This window comes from Thamnophis sirtalis, unplaced genomic scaffold (assembly GCF_051295495.1).
Source record: "Thamnophis sirtalis isolate CommonGarterSnake01/CBP01778 unplaced genomic scaffold, rThaSir2_p1.2 scaffold_1, whole genome shotgun sequence".
Classification (NCBI taxonomy): Eukaryota; Metazoa; Chordata; class Lepidosauria; order Squamata; family Natricidae; genus Thamnophis; species Thamnophis sirtalis.
In genome coordinates, this window is record NW_028261381.1 from 79,438,300 (window position 1) to 79,454,417 (window position 16,118).

The window sequence follows — 16,118 nt, forward strand, 5'->3', positions numbered from 1 at the left end:
ATGATTTGGCAATTCTTGTTAAGTCTGCTGTAGTTTTGTAAGTTAAATCCTGGCTATACTATAAATAATAATTCTCCACAGGTTTTTCCCCAATGTATCTTGGGTTCAGAAATATGATAAACATTAAAATTGGTTACAGCTGGCCCTCAATTTATGACCAAAATAGACTGTTTGGTGCCCGATGTGTAAGCCTCTTGTATGTAGTTTTTCTAAACCACAGGTAGGGATTTATATAACTGCAAGTAATCCTTGATTTACGACCACAATTCAGGCCAAAATTACCATTCCATTGCTAAGCAGGGCAGTTTGTGGATTTTGCCCCATTTTATGACTTTTTGCCATAGTCGTTAAATGAATCTCTGCAGTTGTTAAGTGAATCTGCCTTTCCTCATTGACTACTTGTTATAAGTTGGCTGGGAAGTTCACGAATGGTGATCACATGACCCTGGGACAATGCAACTGTCATAAATATATGCCAATTGCCAAGCACCCAAATTCTGATATTGTGACAATGGGATGTTGCAACAGTCATATGTAAAATGATTATGTCATCTTTTTCAGTTCCGTTGTGACTTTAAATGATTACTAAACAAATGGTTGTAAGTCAAGGACTACCTGTACTTAAATTAACACAATTTCAGACAATTGTCTCTGACCCTTGTTTGTTTGAACCATGCATGTTGGACAAATCTGCTTAAAGTTTGGAAGACACAATAGCTTATTTCATGTTAGATCTTTTGTCTGCGGTAGAGTTACAATCACAAACACTGTCTTTATTAATCTAAAATGAAAGCAGAAGTATCTGAAATTCTGCAGGTAGTGAAAAGGCATACACAATACCAAGTTCTTTATTAAGGGTTGTTCTTTAACATTAAAACATAGTATAGTGGTATTTGTGAACTGGGCTGTTATACCCTTTTTTTGATCAAGGGCAGCATATAGTCATTGTGGTATGTATCAGGATACACCTGGTGAGATGCAAAAGGAAGGAAATGTCTCAAAGTAATGTGACTCTCTGCCCAGAGGAAGATATTTTTTGTCTTCAAACTCTCTCCATTTTTCATGTTGTTATCTCTATACCTTAGCTCTTCTACTTTACCCAGTCTATTAGTATTTTTAAATAGTAATTTATCAAAAAAAAAAAAGTCAGATGTGTGAAAGGGAATTGGGAGCCATCAAAAAGCCTCAAGGAAGCACTAGTTTATGGGCAGTGTGTTTTATGCTAAGCTGCTGAGAAGACTTGTGGGTTCTAGAATTCAAAATTAACATGGTAGAAGCAAACATAAGATCTTCCCTGCCTGTTTCTTGGAAGTGAAAATATGATTAATTATGAATCAGACACAAAGTGAAGCCTTTTAGTAACAACTTTCCTTTCCCTCCCCTTAAGTGTACATGTATCGGAATTTCTCGAAAATGGTTAGCACTAGGAAGTTCAGGTGGAGGCCTAAATCTCATCCAGAAAGATTGTTGGAAACAGAGGCTTTTCCTTACTCATAAGGTAAGACTGAATTAAACTTGCAGCAACCTTAGTTTAAGAATGGATTGTAATGGGCAGGAACTGGAAAGGATGATTCAGAAAATCAACAATGAAAGAAAACAAAATTAATTTTAGAGGCCTAATGCAGTAGTGGTTGCTTAATGACTTGTTGCTTACCCCTCTGCCCCAAATTACCTATGATTGGTCTTGAAGTTATAACTACTGCAACAGCGCTCCCCCCCCCCCCCCCCAAAATCACATTTCATATGCTTGGTAACATTTACAATCTTGCATATTTGGTTGTAGTTTACTATAGTCATGTGACCACTATGCTGCTTTTGCTAATTTTCAGCAAAATAGAAGAAGTCCATTTGGGAGAACGGATTTGCTACCAATATTACTTCTTCATTGATACTCCATTTGTACCCTGTTTCCCTGAAAATAAGACCTCCCCGGATAATAAGGCCAATTGGACTTTTGAGCGCATGCACTAAAATAAGCCCTCCCTGAAAATATTGTAATACAGCAGCAGCCATGAGGTGACCATGCTGGCTGCCTCCTACACCTGAAAAATAATAAGACCTCCCCGAAAATAAGGCCAAACACTTATTTTGGGACTGTCTTATTTTCCAGGAAACATGATAATGCTCAGTTTTTTCATGGTTAAGAAGTTGCAAAAAATCAATTTAAAACCTTAGACCTTAGAGTACAAATAAATGATACCAGGTGTTATGATTGGACTAGATAATTTTTAAAAATGTATGTAATGTGGGGCACATTGTGGAAACCTAGGGTGATCATTTTATCTCTTTGTAGGAAGGTGCCATTTCCTCTGTTGCCTTTTGTTTGCATGATGAGGATTATGTTGCTGTAGCTACCAGGTAACGACATGTTAATCAAATAATTTATGTACTGTCCATCATGACATTTTGACAAGAAAATATTTATTTCAGTGATGCAGGCAAGATGCTTATATATGTGTTGAGAAAAATGAAAGTAAAATGAATATTAAAATTAGAGATGTCCAGTCTTTTTTTCCAGGCTGCTCATCTAATTAATTAAAAGCCTTTTCACGTAATAGTATGTTTAGAACTTCAGATGTTCCACTGTCCTACAACTCATTTGTGTGCATGGGATGAAGAATAAATATGTACACTATCAGCTTGTCTTGGTATCCAGAAACATTGGATGCTGTGATCAGTTCTGACTTGCAAAATATCACAAGTGGAGTATTATGTTCTCTTCACTTTTCATGCAAATAAAAGGGGGAAAGAGAAGGATGAACTACTTAAATTCAGGTGTCAAACCATGGTTTGTCAGAACAAGGCTAATATTATTTGCCCTTCAGAGTATTCTGTCTGTAAATAATTCTGTCTGTTTGTTTAGCGGGATCCATTGGAAGAGGACTGCTAAGAGAAGAGGCATACAACATTTTTTTTTGTAAGGGCTAACCTTCAGCTGGCAGTGGAAGGGTTTGAAATGACTTCATTTCACAATTAACATTTGACCTCAATTGTATCTTTTAATATCTACTGAATTTGATATTATAATGAATGTAATATTATGAATTAACGGCTGCTTAGAAATAATAAACTTTATTTTCACAGTCAAGGCGTTGTTGTTGTATGGGAATTAAATCAAGAGCGCCGTGGGAAGCCAGAGAGGATTTATATCTCTTCTGAGCACAAAGGCAGAAAAGTAACAGCTCTTTGTTGGGATACTAATGCACTCCGTGTCTTTGTTGGTGATCATGTGGGGAAAGTGTCTGTGATCAAGATTAATTCCTCCAAACAAGGAAAGGTATATTTTCTTAGTGTATTTTGAACATAAGAACTAAGCATTAGCAAGTTTTAACAAACATTAGCAAGTCTTAACAGTCAGGATTTCTGATGTCCAAAGTACCAATGTCTTTAAAGAAAGCACAAGCTGCAACATTGCTAGGTTAATGGGCTAATTTGTTCGATGGACCTGCCCTTTATTCTTCTGGTTTCAAACCCAGATCTGATAATAACTGCCAGGGTGAAAGTGGTTGCTTCCATGATGAGCAAAGAAGGTTGTTTGTGAGTTGTGATATAATGGTCCAAACTCATTGGAGTCAAATTTGACAGTTTGGATTAAAAAACCACATGCATAAAACTACATTTTGGGTTATTGTGGCATCCCTGTGGAGAATCCGTTTGTATTCTGAATTGTGTAAGAAGATAGTATCAAAGGATGACATTATCAATCAATCAAGTTCAAAGAAGAAGCTATCCTACACTGCATACTCTTTCCCCCAGTTCATATTAATATTTAGAAAAATGTTTTCATTGGTCCTTAGATATTAATGATGTGCAGTTTCAGACATTTCAAATGTAACATGAAATGTATCTTAAAAAGATAAATTATATGTAAGTTTTCTTTTGCTTTTGTTTTCTTGAACAATTTATCTTAGTAATTTAATTTTGAAACTCCTGTTCTCTATGAATGTATTAATCAGGCATGAAAAACATGAGTGCATTTTCATTTTTTTCTATAGGCTGCTACTGCATTTGTGATGTTTCCCATTCATATTATAACCACAGTTGATTCTCGTGTGGTTCAGCTTGATTATCTGGATGGCAGATTGCTTATCTCTTCTCTTACACGCTCTTATTTATGTGACACGGAGAGGTAATTAAAATATTAATAAACTGCCTGAACATTTGATGCCATGCAGGTAATCTGCAAGGCATCTTTGAAAATAGTACCTTGCACTTAGAAATAAGAGCATATATTTTTGTCACACCTCTGAAGGTAACATTAAATTATATGTGTTAGCTCAAGGTTCTCAAACTCATAATTGTCATGAGTTCTACATGAGGAGTAGTTTATTAGCCTGAAAGCTACAACATGAAAGTCTTGCATACATTGAGGTAATAGTTGTAACTATATTGAAAATAAGGAATATCATAATAAGATATAACACATAAATTAAATAGTTTAAATTGCAGAACAGAGCTGTAATACAGATAGTTTCTTATGGCTACTTAGTTGCCAGCAAACTAGTTAATTAAAAATTAACTAGAACACAGGATATAAATCTGCTTTTACTTTTCTTCTTGCTGAGCAGAGATCTTCCTTCATTTATCCCCTCTCTCTTTGTCAGGGAGAATCTATCTCTCTTCTCTGAGATATTTTGCTTGCTTGCTTTTCTGTTTCTTGCTCACATTCTCAGTTTGGGCGGCTAGTTCCAGCCCTTCTCCTTAGTTAACTCATCTTACTCTTTCTCCAGTTTCGCAGCTCATCTTCCCTGCCCAAACCTCACCTCTCTGCTGCCCTGTCAAGAGACACTGGTGCCATTCCAGAAACAGCACCTATGGCAGATCATGTGAATAATAATTTTATATGCCACTGAATGCCTAGCAACTGTGGCTGGTTTACCATTCCTGTAAACTTAAAAACAATAGTACAAAAATAAAACAGCAAAAGAAAGAACAATAAACAACAATAAAATAAATCCAGAAGAGTGCAGAAAGAAAGGGTTATCATTTGTCTGGACAATGAATCAGATATCTAAGGGCCTTCCAAGTGCTAGCAAGGTAGGAGCTCTTCGTATTTTTTTGTGGGGGAGGGAAAATCCATTCTGGAGGTCAGGTGCTGCTACAGAAAAACAGTTCTTCTGACATCTGAATGGGTATAATTGCTTAATGGATGGAACCCAGAGTGTACCAACCATGTCAAGACCAAACTGGTTGCATGATGCTATGTGAGACAAATAGTCCCTTGGGTGACTAGGCCCTGTGCTATGTAGGGCTTTATAAGTAGTGGCAAAAATATCTTCAATCACATCTGGAAAATAGTTCCTCCCCATTCAAACTTTGAGTGTGGCTGTGGGTGGGATGCTCTGCATCTGGGAGTTTATCATCTTTGGTCTTTGATGGTGTTTTATTACTCCAGACAGACCTGGTGGTAATTTGAGATTTGTCCTGGAACCATGACTTGGAGGGCCTTTGTGCAGTTTTATATTGTTTGCTTGTTGTGCCCTTTTTCTGGAAATGTCCTTTGGAACATTTCTTATCTCCAGAGGTGAGGTGGGCCCCCACTATTCTTGCCTTTCAGAATGGTATGAAAACATGGTTCTGCAGCCTTGCTTGGGGAGCACAGAATGGGCTGTGGGGCTGATTAACACCCTCAAAGCCTTCCCTTTTAATTTTTAACATTGATTTTTAATTATCTTTGCCTCTTTTTAAATTTTGACTTTTATATACTGTTTTTATGTTTTGATATTTTATTGTACACCGCCCTGGGTCTCTCTTGTGTGGGAGATAGTGTTTCAAAATTAGATAGATAGACAGACAGACAGACAGACAGACAGATAATTTCAGTTAGTAGACTACCTCTTTTGTTTGTAATCTCTAATGGGAATCAATGTTTTAATACTAGAAACTTTCCTTCATTAGATTAATTAGTTAACAGCTTTCAATCACTACTTGCAAAACTCTACAAAGAGGGAGCTGCGGTAGTCCTCGACTTACAAGCATTCATTTAGTGTCTATTTGAAGTTACAATGGCTTTGAGAAAAGTAACTTAGACCATTTTTCATACTTACAACTGTTGCAGCATCTCCATGATCATGTCATCAAAATTTGAACACTTAGCGATTGGCATTTATTTATGACAGTTACTGTATCCTGGGGGACATGTGATCACCTTTTGTGACCTGACAAGCAAAGCAGTGATTCACTTAACAACTGTGGCAAGAAAGGTCATGAAATAGGGAAAACCACTGTCTTACTTAGAAAAAGAAATTTGGGGCTCAGTTGTGGTTGTAAGTTGAGGGTTAGCTTTTTTTACTTTAAAAGCATAGTTGAAATTGAAAATTTGCTCTTTATAATATTCACAGAATACTGTGTTTCCCCGAAAATAAGACAGGGAACCACCGAAATAAGTGCTTGGCCTTATTTTTGGGGAGGTCTTATTATTTTTGAGGTGCAGGAGACTGTGAGCATGGTCACCTCATGGCTGCTGGTCTGTTGCAATATTTTCAGGGAGGGCTTATTTTCAGGGGAGGGCTTATTTTAGCACATGTGCTCAAAAAGCCTGATTGGGCTAATTATCCAGGGAGGGCTTATTTTCAGGGAAACAGGGTACTATCCACTTTAGATAGTAAATTTCACAACCTTCTGATTTGTTTATGGTCATTGTAATCTTCAGAGTGTCAAAGCTTGTACATTTTGTAACCTTGAAGTATGCTGATGCAGTACCTTTACTAACTTTGTTTCCAAGGGTTTCATTGTTTACAAGGGTTTCTATTTCTTTTACTCTGTCCTCACTCTGCGCAATCCAAGATAAAATTTCATACACAATTTGCTTTAGAGATTATGCTCCAAAAGAGGGTAAATATAATAAAATGTAAGACTCACGTAAGCTCTGGCTACCTCATCCTTCACATTCCCCAGAAGTCAAGCCAAGATAGCACAGACAAGTTCTGATATTGTTCCTGCAAGTTGTTCAATTTTCAGGAGTGGCTTTTGATACTGTAGAAAAATGAAGGTTAGGGAAGGAGACAGGAAAACCCTATTAATCTAAAGGACTTTCATTTTCTGCTATTGGGTGTAATTCTTTGAATTTTATAAGCTAAAAAAATAATATATACTATATATAGATATTAAAATATGGAGATGCCTTCAAATCTTTGGGGATTTTTAATAGTGTTCAGTAAATTTTCTTCTAAATTCTCATTGTTTTTGGTTAAATAGGGAAAAGTTTTGGAAAATTGGAAACAAGGAAAGAGATGGTGAATATGGAGCTTGTTTTTTCCCCGTTGGAAAGAGTGGGGCAAATCAACAGTCTCTGATATATTGTGCACGGCCTGGTTCACGGATATGGGAAGTCAACTTTGAAGGGGAAGTGCTGAGTACACATCAGTTCAAACAATTGTTGTCAGCGCCATCTCTTCCTGTTATTACTATCAGGTATTGATTCTAATGCAACCAAGGGTTGTGTAGGCTTGAAATCTAGTGGGGTGTGTGCCAGGCTTGGAAAGGATTTCATCAGCATTCCAATATGTAAGTTAAAGTGAGAAGCTGAAACCTAAAGTTATCAGTCAGTCTGTCTGTCCAACTTTGATGTAGTCATTCCAGTGACATATATACAGTATTATGTAAAGGTGCCTTTAAAGTGATGCCAATTTGAATTGCTTCTGAAATTTCTCTGCTGATTCACATAGGAAAAGATCTACAAGTATCTTTTCAGACTAACACATTTCATTAAAAGGCAGAAGCTTTGATGAGTATGGCTCACATTAACCATCTGTGAGGTGTAGCTTACAGAAGCTTACACCTTTTAATGAAACATGTTTGAAAAAGTATTGTAGTTCTCAACCTTCCTTGTGATATCTGTCCACAGAACCATTTAAGAAAAGTGATATGGACAGGTAGGCAAAGATGCACAGTCTGAGCTAGTTTTAGTGATACATCTTTTTATACAAATAATTATATAGAAAATCCTGCCAATATCCAGTTGTAAAAACATTGCAAGAAATAGATTTATGTTGGGTCGACATAGTGCCAAACTTTCAGAAATTTGTATGAAACTGTCTACAAAGTATCACTTGTAATACTTTTATGGGTAACATTTGTACATAATATTCTTTCTATTGTTATATAGACAATGCTTTAAAATAGGAAAAGTATGTTTAGGTGTTTGGGAACATTCTAAAAAATAAGGTAAAGTTTGGAGTAAAGAAAATACAATACAATACAATACAATAGCAGAGTTGGAAGAGACCTTGGAGGTCTTCTAGTCCAACCCCCTGCCTAGGCAGGAAACCCTATACCGTTCCAGACAAATGGCTATCCAACATCTTCTTAAAGACTTCCAGTGTTGGGGCATTCACAACTTCTGGAGGCAAGCTGTTCCACTGATTAATTGTTCTAACTGTCAGGAAATGTATCCTCAGTTCTAAGTTGCTTCTCTCCTTGATTAGTTTCCACCCATTGCTTCTTGTTCTACCTTCAGGTGCCTTGGAGAATAGCTTGACTCCCTCTTCTTTGTGGCAACCCCTGAGATATAGGAACACTGCTATCATGTCTCCCCTAGTCCTTCTTTTCATTAAACTAGACATACCCAGTTCCTGCAACCGTTCTTCATATGTTTTAGTCTCCAGTCCCCTAATCATCTTTGTTGCTCTTCTCTGCACTCTTTGTAGAGTCTCCACATCTTTTCTACATCGTGGCGACCAAAACTGAATGCAGTATTCCAAGTGTGGCCTTACCAAGGCATTATAAAGTTGTATTAACACTTCACGTGATCTTGATTCTATCCCTCTGTTTATGCAGCCTAGAACTGTGTTGGCTTTTTTGGCAGCTGCTGTACACTGCTGGCTCATATTTAAATGGTTGTCCACTAAGACTCCAAGATCCCTCTCACAGTTAGTACTATTGAGCAAGGTACCACCTATACTGTACCTGTACATTTCATTTTTCTTGCCTAAATGTAGAACCTTACTCTTTTCACCATTGAATTTCATTTTATTATATAGTGCCCAATGTTCAAGTTTGTCAAGATCCTTCTGTATCTTAAGCCTGTCTTCTGGTGTGTTGGCCTGGGCCCAGTACTCTTTAACATCTTCATCAATGATTTGGATAAGGGAATAAATGGGGAACTCATCAAATTTGCAGATGTAAATGAATATGTTCATGAAAAGAATTTAAAATAAAGTTATTCAAAACTATAAGCAGTTCCAAATCTTCAGCTCGTTGGGATTTAACAAATTAATTCTGAAGCATGAAATAAAACTGATGCAATTAATAGAACTAAATCCTAATTTACCTAAATGTGCTTTTTTGAAAGGGAGGATCCAGAGTATAATGCTTCCGCATGCTCTCCTCAGTCCTTGGCATTCCCCAAGCTGCTTTATTTAAGGTAAATGTAAAGCAAGATTTTTATTTTTATAAATTGAGATTTCTTAAATATTTATTTGATTTATCTCTTTTACTTCTGTAAAAATTCTATTTATATGTCATTCGTCTCGAAACGTGTTTTGTATTATCCCCAAAACAACACTGTAATGTTAAGAGGTAGTGACACTTCACATATTGGTTTAATCCATGGTTTTCCTCCAGTGTTTATAGAATAACGGCAAATTGGCTGGGTTTGCAAACATGCAAGCTATTAAATCATGGTTTATTTATTAGATTTTTTAATCCTGTCTTTACAAAACACAGTAAATAAATCCTTGTACACAGCCAAAAGCCAAATAAAATCATCTTATGGACTTGCAAGATGTATGAACAGAGATAGTAATTGTTTAAAAGTCATAGTTTTCTTATCAGAATCAGGTTTTAATGGATTAATGTACTATTTAAGTGCCACATAGTAAAGATTTAGAACTACGTTATCGTAGGAGCAATTTCTGTGAATATTTATGATTCACAAAACTTCTGCTCCTTTAATTGCAGTAAAAATCTTCCTTGCCCTAACAAGTATGATGAGTGCAGTGCGTTGTTTCTTTGCTGCAATCTTAAACAAGTGCCTTCTCACATTACACTTTTATCATCTACGCTTGTTGTAGAAACAATTATTTTTTTACATTTTTAAAGTTTTATTTTCTAATTTATAGAGTCTCATGAGAAAGTGACTCTGGGCTGCCTATAACAATTATTTGAGTTCAGTGGGGGGATTTGCAGATTAGAGGGCAGGTGAGAACAAATCTTGGATAAGCCAACCTTGCGGTTTGAGAGGGAAGAGTCTCTTTCCCGCCACCTGTTTCTAAGGAAATGAATGCGTCTCATCATGCAGTGGGGACGTTCCTTGTTTGAATAGTCCAAAATGAAGAATAGTATCTATGAAAAACAAACACAAAACACTTTGTCCACATACATTTTGTTTACAAGCATTCTGTTTCCTTACAGTGAGCACTGTATAATGACATGGACAGAAAGAGGCATTTATATTATCATCCCTCAGAACGTCCAAGTTCTCCTCTGGAGTGAAGTGAAAGGTAAACATAGAGAAAAATTGCTTTTATGTAGTCTTGAAGCAATGCCAGTGAAGTTTTGACGTTCCTAAATATCCTCCTACAAAGGTTTTAAGAATTTTTTGTATGACAAATCACAATTTAATACTGTTTGCTGTTATGACAGGGAAAAGCAACTCTGTGACTTTTGTAGCCTCTCTCTCACTGATGTGTTTATCTTTACAGTCAGTTAGAATGCATTTTCTTGTGCCTGAGCCATTTTTTTCTCTCTCCTGCAGATTGCCTAAACACTATATCTTCCTGAACTGCTTTTCTCTTGTGTACAGGAGTCCCTGAAATCTCCTAACCACAAAACACCTTAATTCAGGGGTGTCAAACTTGCGTCATGACAGTGGCATCACATGATGTATCAGGATCCTCCCCTCCTTCACTAAACCGGGCAGGGGCGGGGCCAGCATGTGACTCATCCAGCCTGCGGGCTGCGAGTTTGACACCCCTGCCTTAATTGATTAGAACTGACTGGCTCCCAGCCGTTTCCTGAAGTTGATAAGACCCTGATCAGTTTCACACCTTTTTTTTTGCCTCCTAAACAGCTACATTTAGCTAGTAGGTAAACAAGCTTGCAACACATTCCTTTCTAGTTGTGATTTGTGCTGCTTACTCTCTTTAATCCCTTCCTTTCTAACGAATGTAAACACAAACATTAATTCTTTTCTTGTTAATTTTCCCAGGCAAGGGTGAGCATTCCATAGGGTGGGGTTTTGTCCTTTTACCTGGTTCCCTCATGACTCAAATTCTAGGAACCTTCTCCACCGTTTGGACCCACCCTGCTGTTTGAGTTTGTATCCTTCTGATGCTGTCATCCAAAGGAAAGCTGAAGTAAAATCACAAAACAGTCACAGGATTGTCCACTTAGTGACTGCTTCGCTTAATGATTGAGTTGCCAATCTTAGTTGTTATCGCTAAAGGAACTACTATACTACTATACTTATATTATGTCTTGTAAACTTGCATCCTAACAAATATATGCAGGCATGTATTGCAGGACTCAAAACTTAGTGATTTGCAAGTTCTTATTTGAGCGGAGTAATAGTGATTGACTTATTGCTGGTGATCTTCCTTCTCGTTTTACTTTCTCATTTATTTATTTCCTTAAGTTATAATTAATTGTTGAATTATATAAAGGAGGTCTTCCCTTTAAGCAAAGAAAAAAGTCCAAATTCTGTGTGATTAACTGAGATAGGCTAGATATCCCAATGGAAAATTGTCTATTTGTGACACGGGACAGATATGCTATCATCTTGTCCTTCAGATCCCTGTAAACAGAACATTTTTCAGAGAAGAGCAAATTTATTCTTAATTATGATGTATGTGCAGCATTTGAAGCTGGTTTTGAACTAAAGTTTTAACTAAAGTAATATTTTTCTTTCTAGACATCTATGATATTGCAATATATAAAAATGAACTCTTCTGCTTACATACCAATGGAAAAGTCTCTCATCTCTCCCTTCTGACAATTGAAAAATGTGTGGAACGATTGCTTAGAAGAAGTTTTTGGACTCTTGCAGCCAAAATGTGTTGTCTTTTCCAGAATTCTATTGTTTTGTGTCGGGTAATAAATGTTTTTATTTAATGTTGTTTTAATTTAATGTTTAATATTTTCATTGTATTAAAAACAAATCTGATACCTTTTTTATGATACAAATCTATTGCTATGTTTTTTTAAGTTAACTCACCTTAAGGTTTACAGCTGGCATGGTAACTCAGCAGTTAAAGTTACTGAACTTGTCAGCTGGAAAGCTGCCAGCCCAGGTTTGAGACCTGAGTGCCAAGTAACTCCCGTTACTTGCTTCAGCAGTCCAAAAGTAGGCAAATACAAGTACAAATATAGGTACCACTTTGGTGGGAAAGTGACAGAATTCATGCTGGCCATATGACCAGCAATGAAATGTCTTTGGACAATGCTGACTCCCCCAACTAAGAAACGAGGTGAGCACCTCTCTAGAGTTAAACACGACTAGACATGGGAAACCTTTACCCTTAAGGTTTACCTGCTTGTTTTCCCTGTGTCTCCTTCAGACTCTTTCAGGCAGGCCACATCTCCATCACATGCAGGCCATATCCACTCCGGCTCCACAAGGCAAAAAAGTCATGATATGTCATGTGACGCGATCAAGTTTGACACCTGTGCTCTAGGGATTTCAAGATACTTTTGAACTATATGGGATGGGTATTCCCAAGCATAGAGTATAGTGGGTTATTTTTTAATACGTAGAATTTCCATCTTCATAAATTAAGACGATTTAAGATGGTTTGTGTTTGTTTAGTTCATTATTCAACCTTTCTAATAATTTTTAGTAATGAAATTTTATTGTTTCTTCAGTATCATATACATATCATTTTAATCCTTTTGTTTCCTGTCTGTTAACTACCAGTATAATTTTACTAAAAAATCTATAATTTGTGATGGACAAGAACTCACAATCTCCTAGCTTGTCTCTCTTCCAGGAGATTGCAAGTCCTAGTGATGCCTTAAGCAATAGACCAAACTGGCTCTTGGAATTAAATTGGAATTATTAAAACTACAATGTAATAATAAATATATTAAATAACTTAAGTCATAACTAATAATTTATTAAGAATGAATATATAAAGAATAATCTATAAATTGGAATAATTAATGGATGTGTAATATATTTCCCCAAACAAATTTAAAACTCTGTTATAATTTTATAAAGCCTTGATGTTTTTTTCCTCAGACATTCATTTTGTGCATTGTTAGGCAAGAAAACTTCTTCCTGCAGATAAGCTGGAACATCTGAAGTCACAGTTGGATCTGTCAACAGAAACTGATCTCATTACTCAACTTGAAGAACTGATCTCAAAACTTGAGCCTTTAGATTCTGCATGCAGCAGCAGAAGAAGCAGTATTTCTTCACATGTAAATATGTCCCTATACATTTTTTTCATTATATGTGTTACATTGGATATGTTAGGAAGTTGTCAAATATAGTATGTATTACAATTTTTAAAAATTGAACCTAACATTTGGCTTGTATGTTTTATCCCAAGAGTGTCTTGATTTGATAGAGAATTAGAGTATAATTTAATTTGGAGAAATTCAGTATGTATTTTGCCTTTAATAAAAATTCTCTGGGAAATCAACAGTTTTTCCTTCTGTAAATAACCTTTGCCATAATAGCACTAACAATGCACGCTATATTTATTTGTGATGTGTTGTATGTGTTTGGGATAGTGCTAACATTTTGGGCTGTAGAAATGAATACTAGCCCCATCTATACATTTCATTTACTTGGAAAGTTAAACATGCAATTTTTCTTGTTAAAATCTGTAGGAGAGTTGGCTTTGTTTTATCATAAAACAAATGTTTTAATCTACATTTAATTATGTAAGAGGCAATACATAGTTTATATTGTGGTTTTCTTAACAGGAGAGTTTCAGCATATTAGATTCTGGAATTTATCGTGTTATTAGTAGAAGAAACAGTCAGTCTGATGAAGATTCTTGTTCCTTACATAGCCAAACCTTATCAGAAGATGAAAGGCTGAAAGAATTTCACATACAACAAGAAGAAGAACAGCTTGAACATGGTAATTTAAATGTTTGTTGGGTACTTTTATAAACAAGTAGTTGGACATGCTTTGATTACTTGGAGAATACGGTTGCTCTAATTCCAATAATTTGGCATTATTTGGACTTTATATAAATGACATTAAATTGACATCAAGATAGGATTGCATTGATTTTGAATACCAATTTCATATTAAGACTAAATAATAAAAATGACAGCGTTCTGTGCTATTTTCATAAGTGTTCACCCACTTGTTTTATCCCCTTTTCTTACTTAGCTATAAGTAATTCTGAATTTTAATGAGCTGTCAGAAGTTAGCTGATTAGCTAATTCAGTGATCAGCTTTGCTCAGTATTCAAAGCACAATGTGCTTTCTTTCATTTTGGCTTAGTATATTATGTGAGTCTAGCCACTGTGGTTTGTAAATCACAGTAAGTGTGAATCTGGCCATTTTGGTTTATTGGTTTAAAAATTAGACATGATAATCTTTATATACATGATACATTTTAATATATCAGAGTTTTCACATTTGGGACAGTTTCCCTTTCTTACTAATACTCTATTGTTTTCATAAACAAGTCTATTATTTATTTCATATGGTATAACAGAATACAGTATTATTGCATCTCAAAAGAGCCTTTGTTTTTATATTTATGCTGCTGCTTCTTGCTGGGAAATCCTTGTGATGTTCAGCAGCCAGAATGTGTAGATTATTTAGCCATGAGAAAGTCATGTTGCCCAGGGGGGCACCATGAGGAGGCTAGTTTACATTGCACCCCAGTAAATTATGCAAAATCCATAGATCAGCAAAGCATCATTGATTCTGAAGAACCCTGGAATATAATAATGTTCTCTGCACCATGCTGAACAGGATTAATACCCTATATAGTTGTATACATTGTAGGAGGATAATTGTGTTACTCTATTGTGGCCAAAAAGGAATCTAGTTGTATCTTGTTAGTTTAACAAACTTTATTAAAAGACATAAACTTTAATGAGTTGCACCTCACTTTAGTAATTGCATATGAATGGCAGTTCATAAAAGCTACTTTTTTAAAAATGAAATTAGTTGGTCAGCTATCTTCTGTAATTTTTTATATCTTTGTGTTATTTGTCATATGGCAATCTTAAGTTGCTGAATAGAGTAAGACCACGTTTAATTTGTATGCTGTGTTTTGGGAGCACTTTGTGGTAACGTTGGTAATATGTGGCTGCTTGTATGATAAGTCAAGAGTCTCTAGGAATTCTGTAGCTTTCCCATCCAAGAAATAATTAGATTTGATTCTGACTAACTTTCAAACCAAGATAAGGCCAGATATGTGCTATCTTCTTATGAACTTATAATTAATGTGAACATTCACTGATAATTACGTTTTGCAAATTTTCTATATAAAATTATACATACAAATACATTTAGACCTGCTACTTATAAAAGGGTAATGGAAATCTTTTCTATTTTTGTTTCAGTTGAACCTCTTCCTTTTAGAATATAAAAAGTTTGTTAATAATAGGTGTGCAGATGGCATAAATTATAATACGAAGGAATTACTTTCCTGACATTTTTTATTGTGAGACATAAAAATGAATGAATTCTATCAGAAAATCCTATTGATTTCCTCCCGTTATGGTTTGTCATATTCGAATCATACCTTCCTGGGGGAAAGAAGTTTCTCAGTTCTCTAATCTTTGGAGATTCAAAATGAATGACCTATTTCCATAATAATTTTAAAAGGTGGAAGTTGTGGCTGGATAATTTTTTAAAAATCTATTTGAATCTGAAAAATGTAATGGGGAATGTCATGTGGTTATTCCTAAACATTATAGGCAAATCACTTCACAAAATTCCTAAATGTTGTTTTATGTTATGACTTTCCATTTTAATTTTGTTCATTAGACAGCATATCTCATGCTTCTCTGGTGGTGGACAATGTTCGGAGTGAGACTTTTCTTCCATTCAGTATTCCATTATCATTCCGTTCCCCATCTCCTCTCGTCTCCCTTCAAGCTGTTAAGGAAAGGTAAAAATTGTGTGTGAATTTTTTTATCCATTACATCATTATTTTTTGTTTAGTTTAAACATACCATATTAATCCATATCTTTTTTCCCC

At 35.6% G+C, this 16,118-nt stretch overlaps 1 protein-coding gene across 2 annotated transcripts in view; it reads left to right on the forward strand.

Annotated features, from left to right (window-relative positions):
* HPS5 (HPS5 biogenesis of lysosomal organelles complex 2 subunit 2) overlaps positions 1 to 16,118 on the forward strand; it is a 38,446-nt gene that overhangs the window by 2,696 nt on the left and 19,632 nt on the right. Inside the window, exons 3-13 of one of the 2 annotated variants that reach the window (XM_014063209.2) lie at positions 1,388 to 1,498; positions 2,294 to 2,358; positions 3,085 to 3,277; positions 3,996 to 4,129; positions 7,198 to 7,413; positions 9,293 to 9,364; positions 10,354 to 10,442; positions 11,852 to 12,030; positions 13,201 to 13,359; positions 13,870 to 14,029; positions 15,905 to 16,028. In XM_014063209.2, the coding sequence (XP_013918684.2) occupies positions 1,388 to 1,498; positions 2,294 to 2,358; positions 3,085 to 3,277; positions 3,996 to 4,129; positions 7,198 to 7,413; positions 9,293 to 9,364; positions 10,354 to 10,442; positions 11,852 to 12,030; positions 13,201 to 13,359; positions 13,870 to 14,029; positions 15,905 to 16,028 (1,502 nt within the window). The remainder of the gene's footprint in view (positions 1 to 1,387; positions 1,499 to 2,293; positions 2,359 to 3,084; positions 3,278 to 3,995; positions 4,130 to 7,197; positions 7,414 to 9,292; positions 9,365 to 10,353; positions 10,443 to 11,851; positions 12,031 to 13,200; positions 13,360 to 13,869; positions 14,030 to 15,904; positions 16,029 to 16,118) is intronic. The other variant, XM_087717075.1, reaches the window with a different exon arrangement.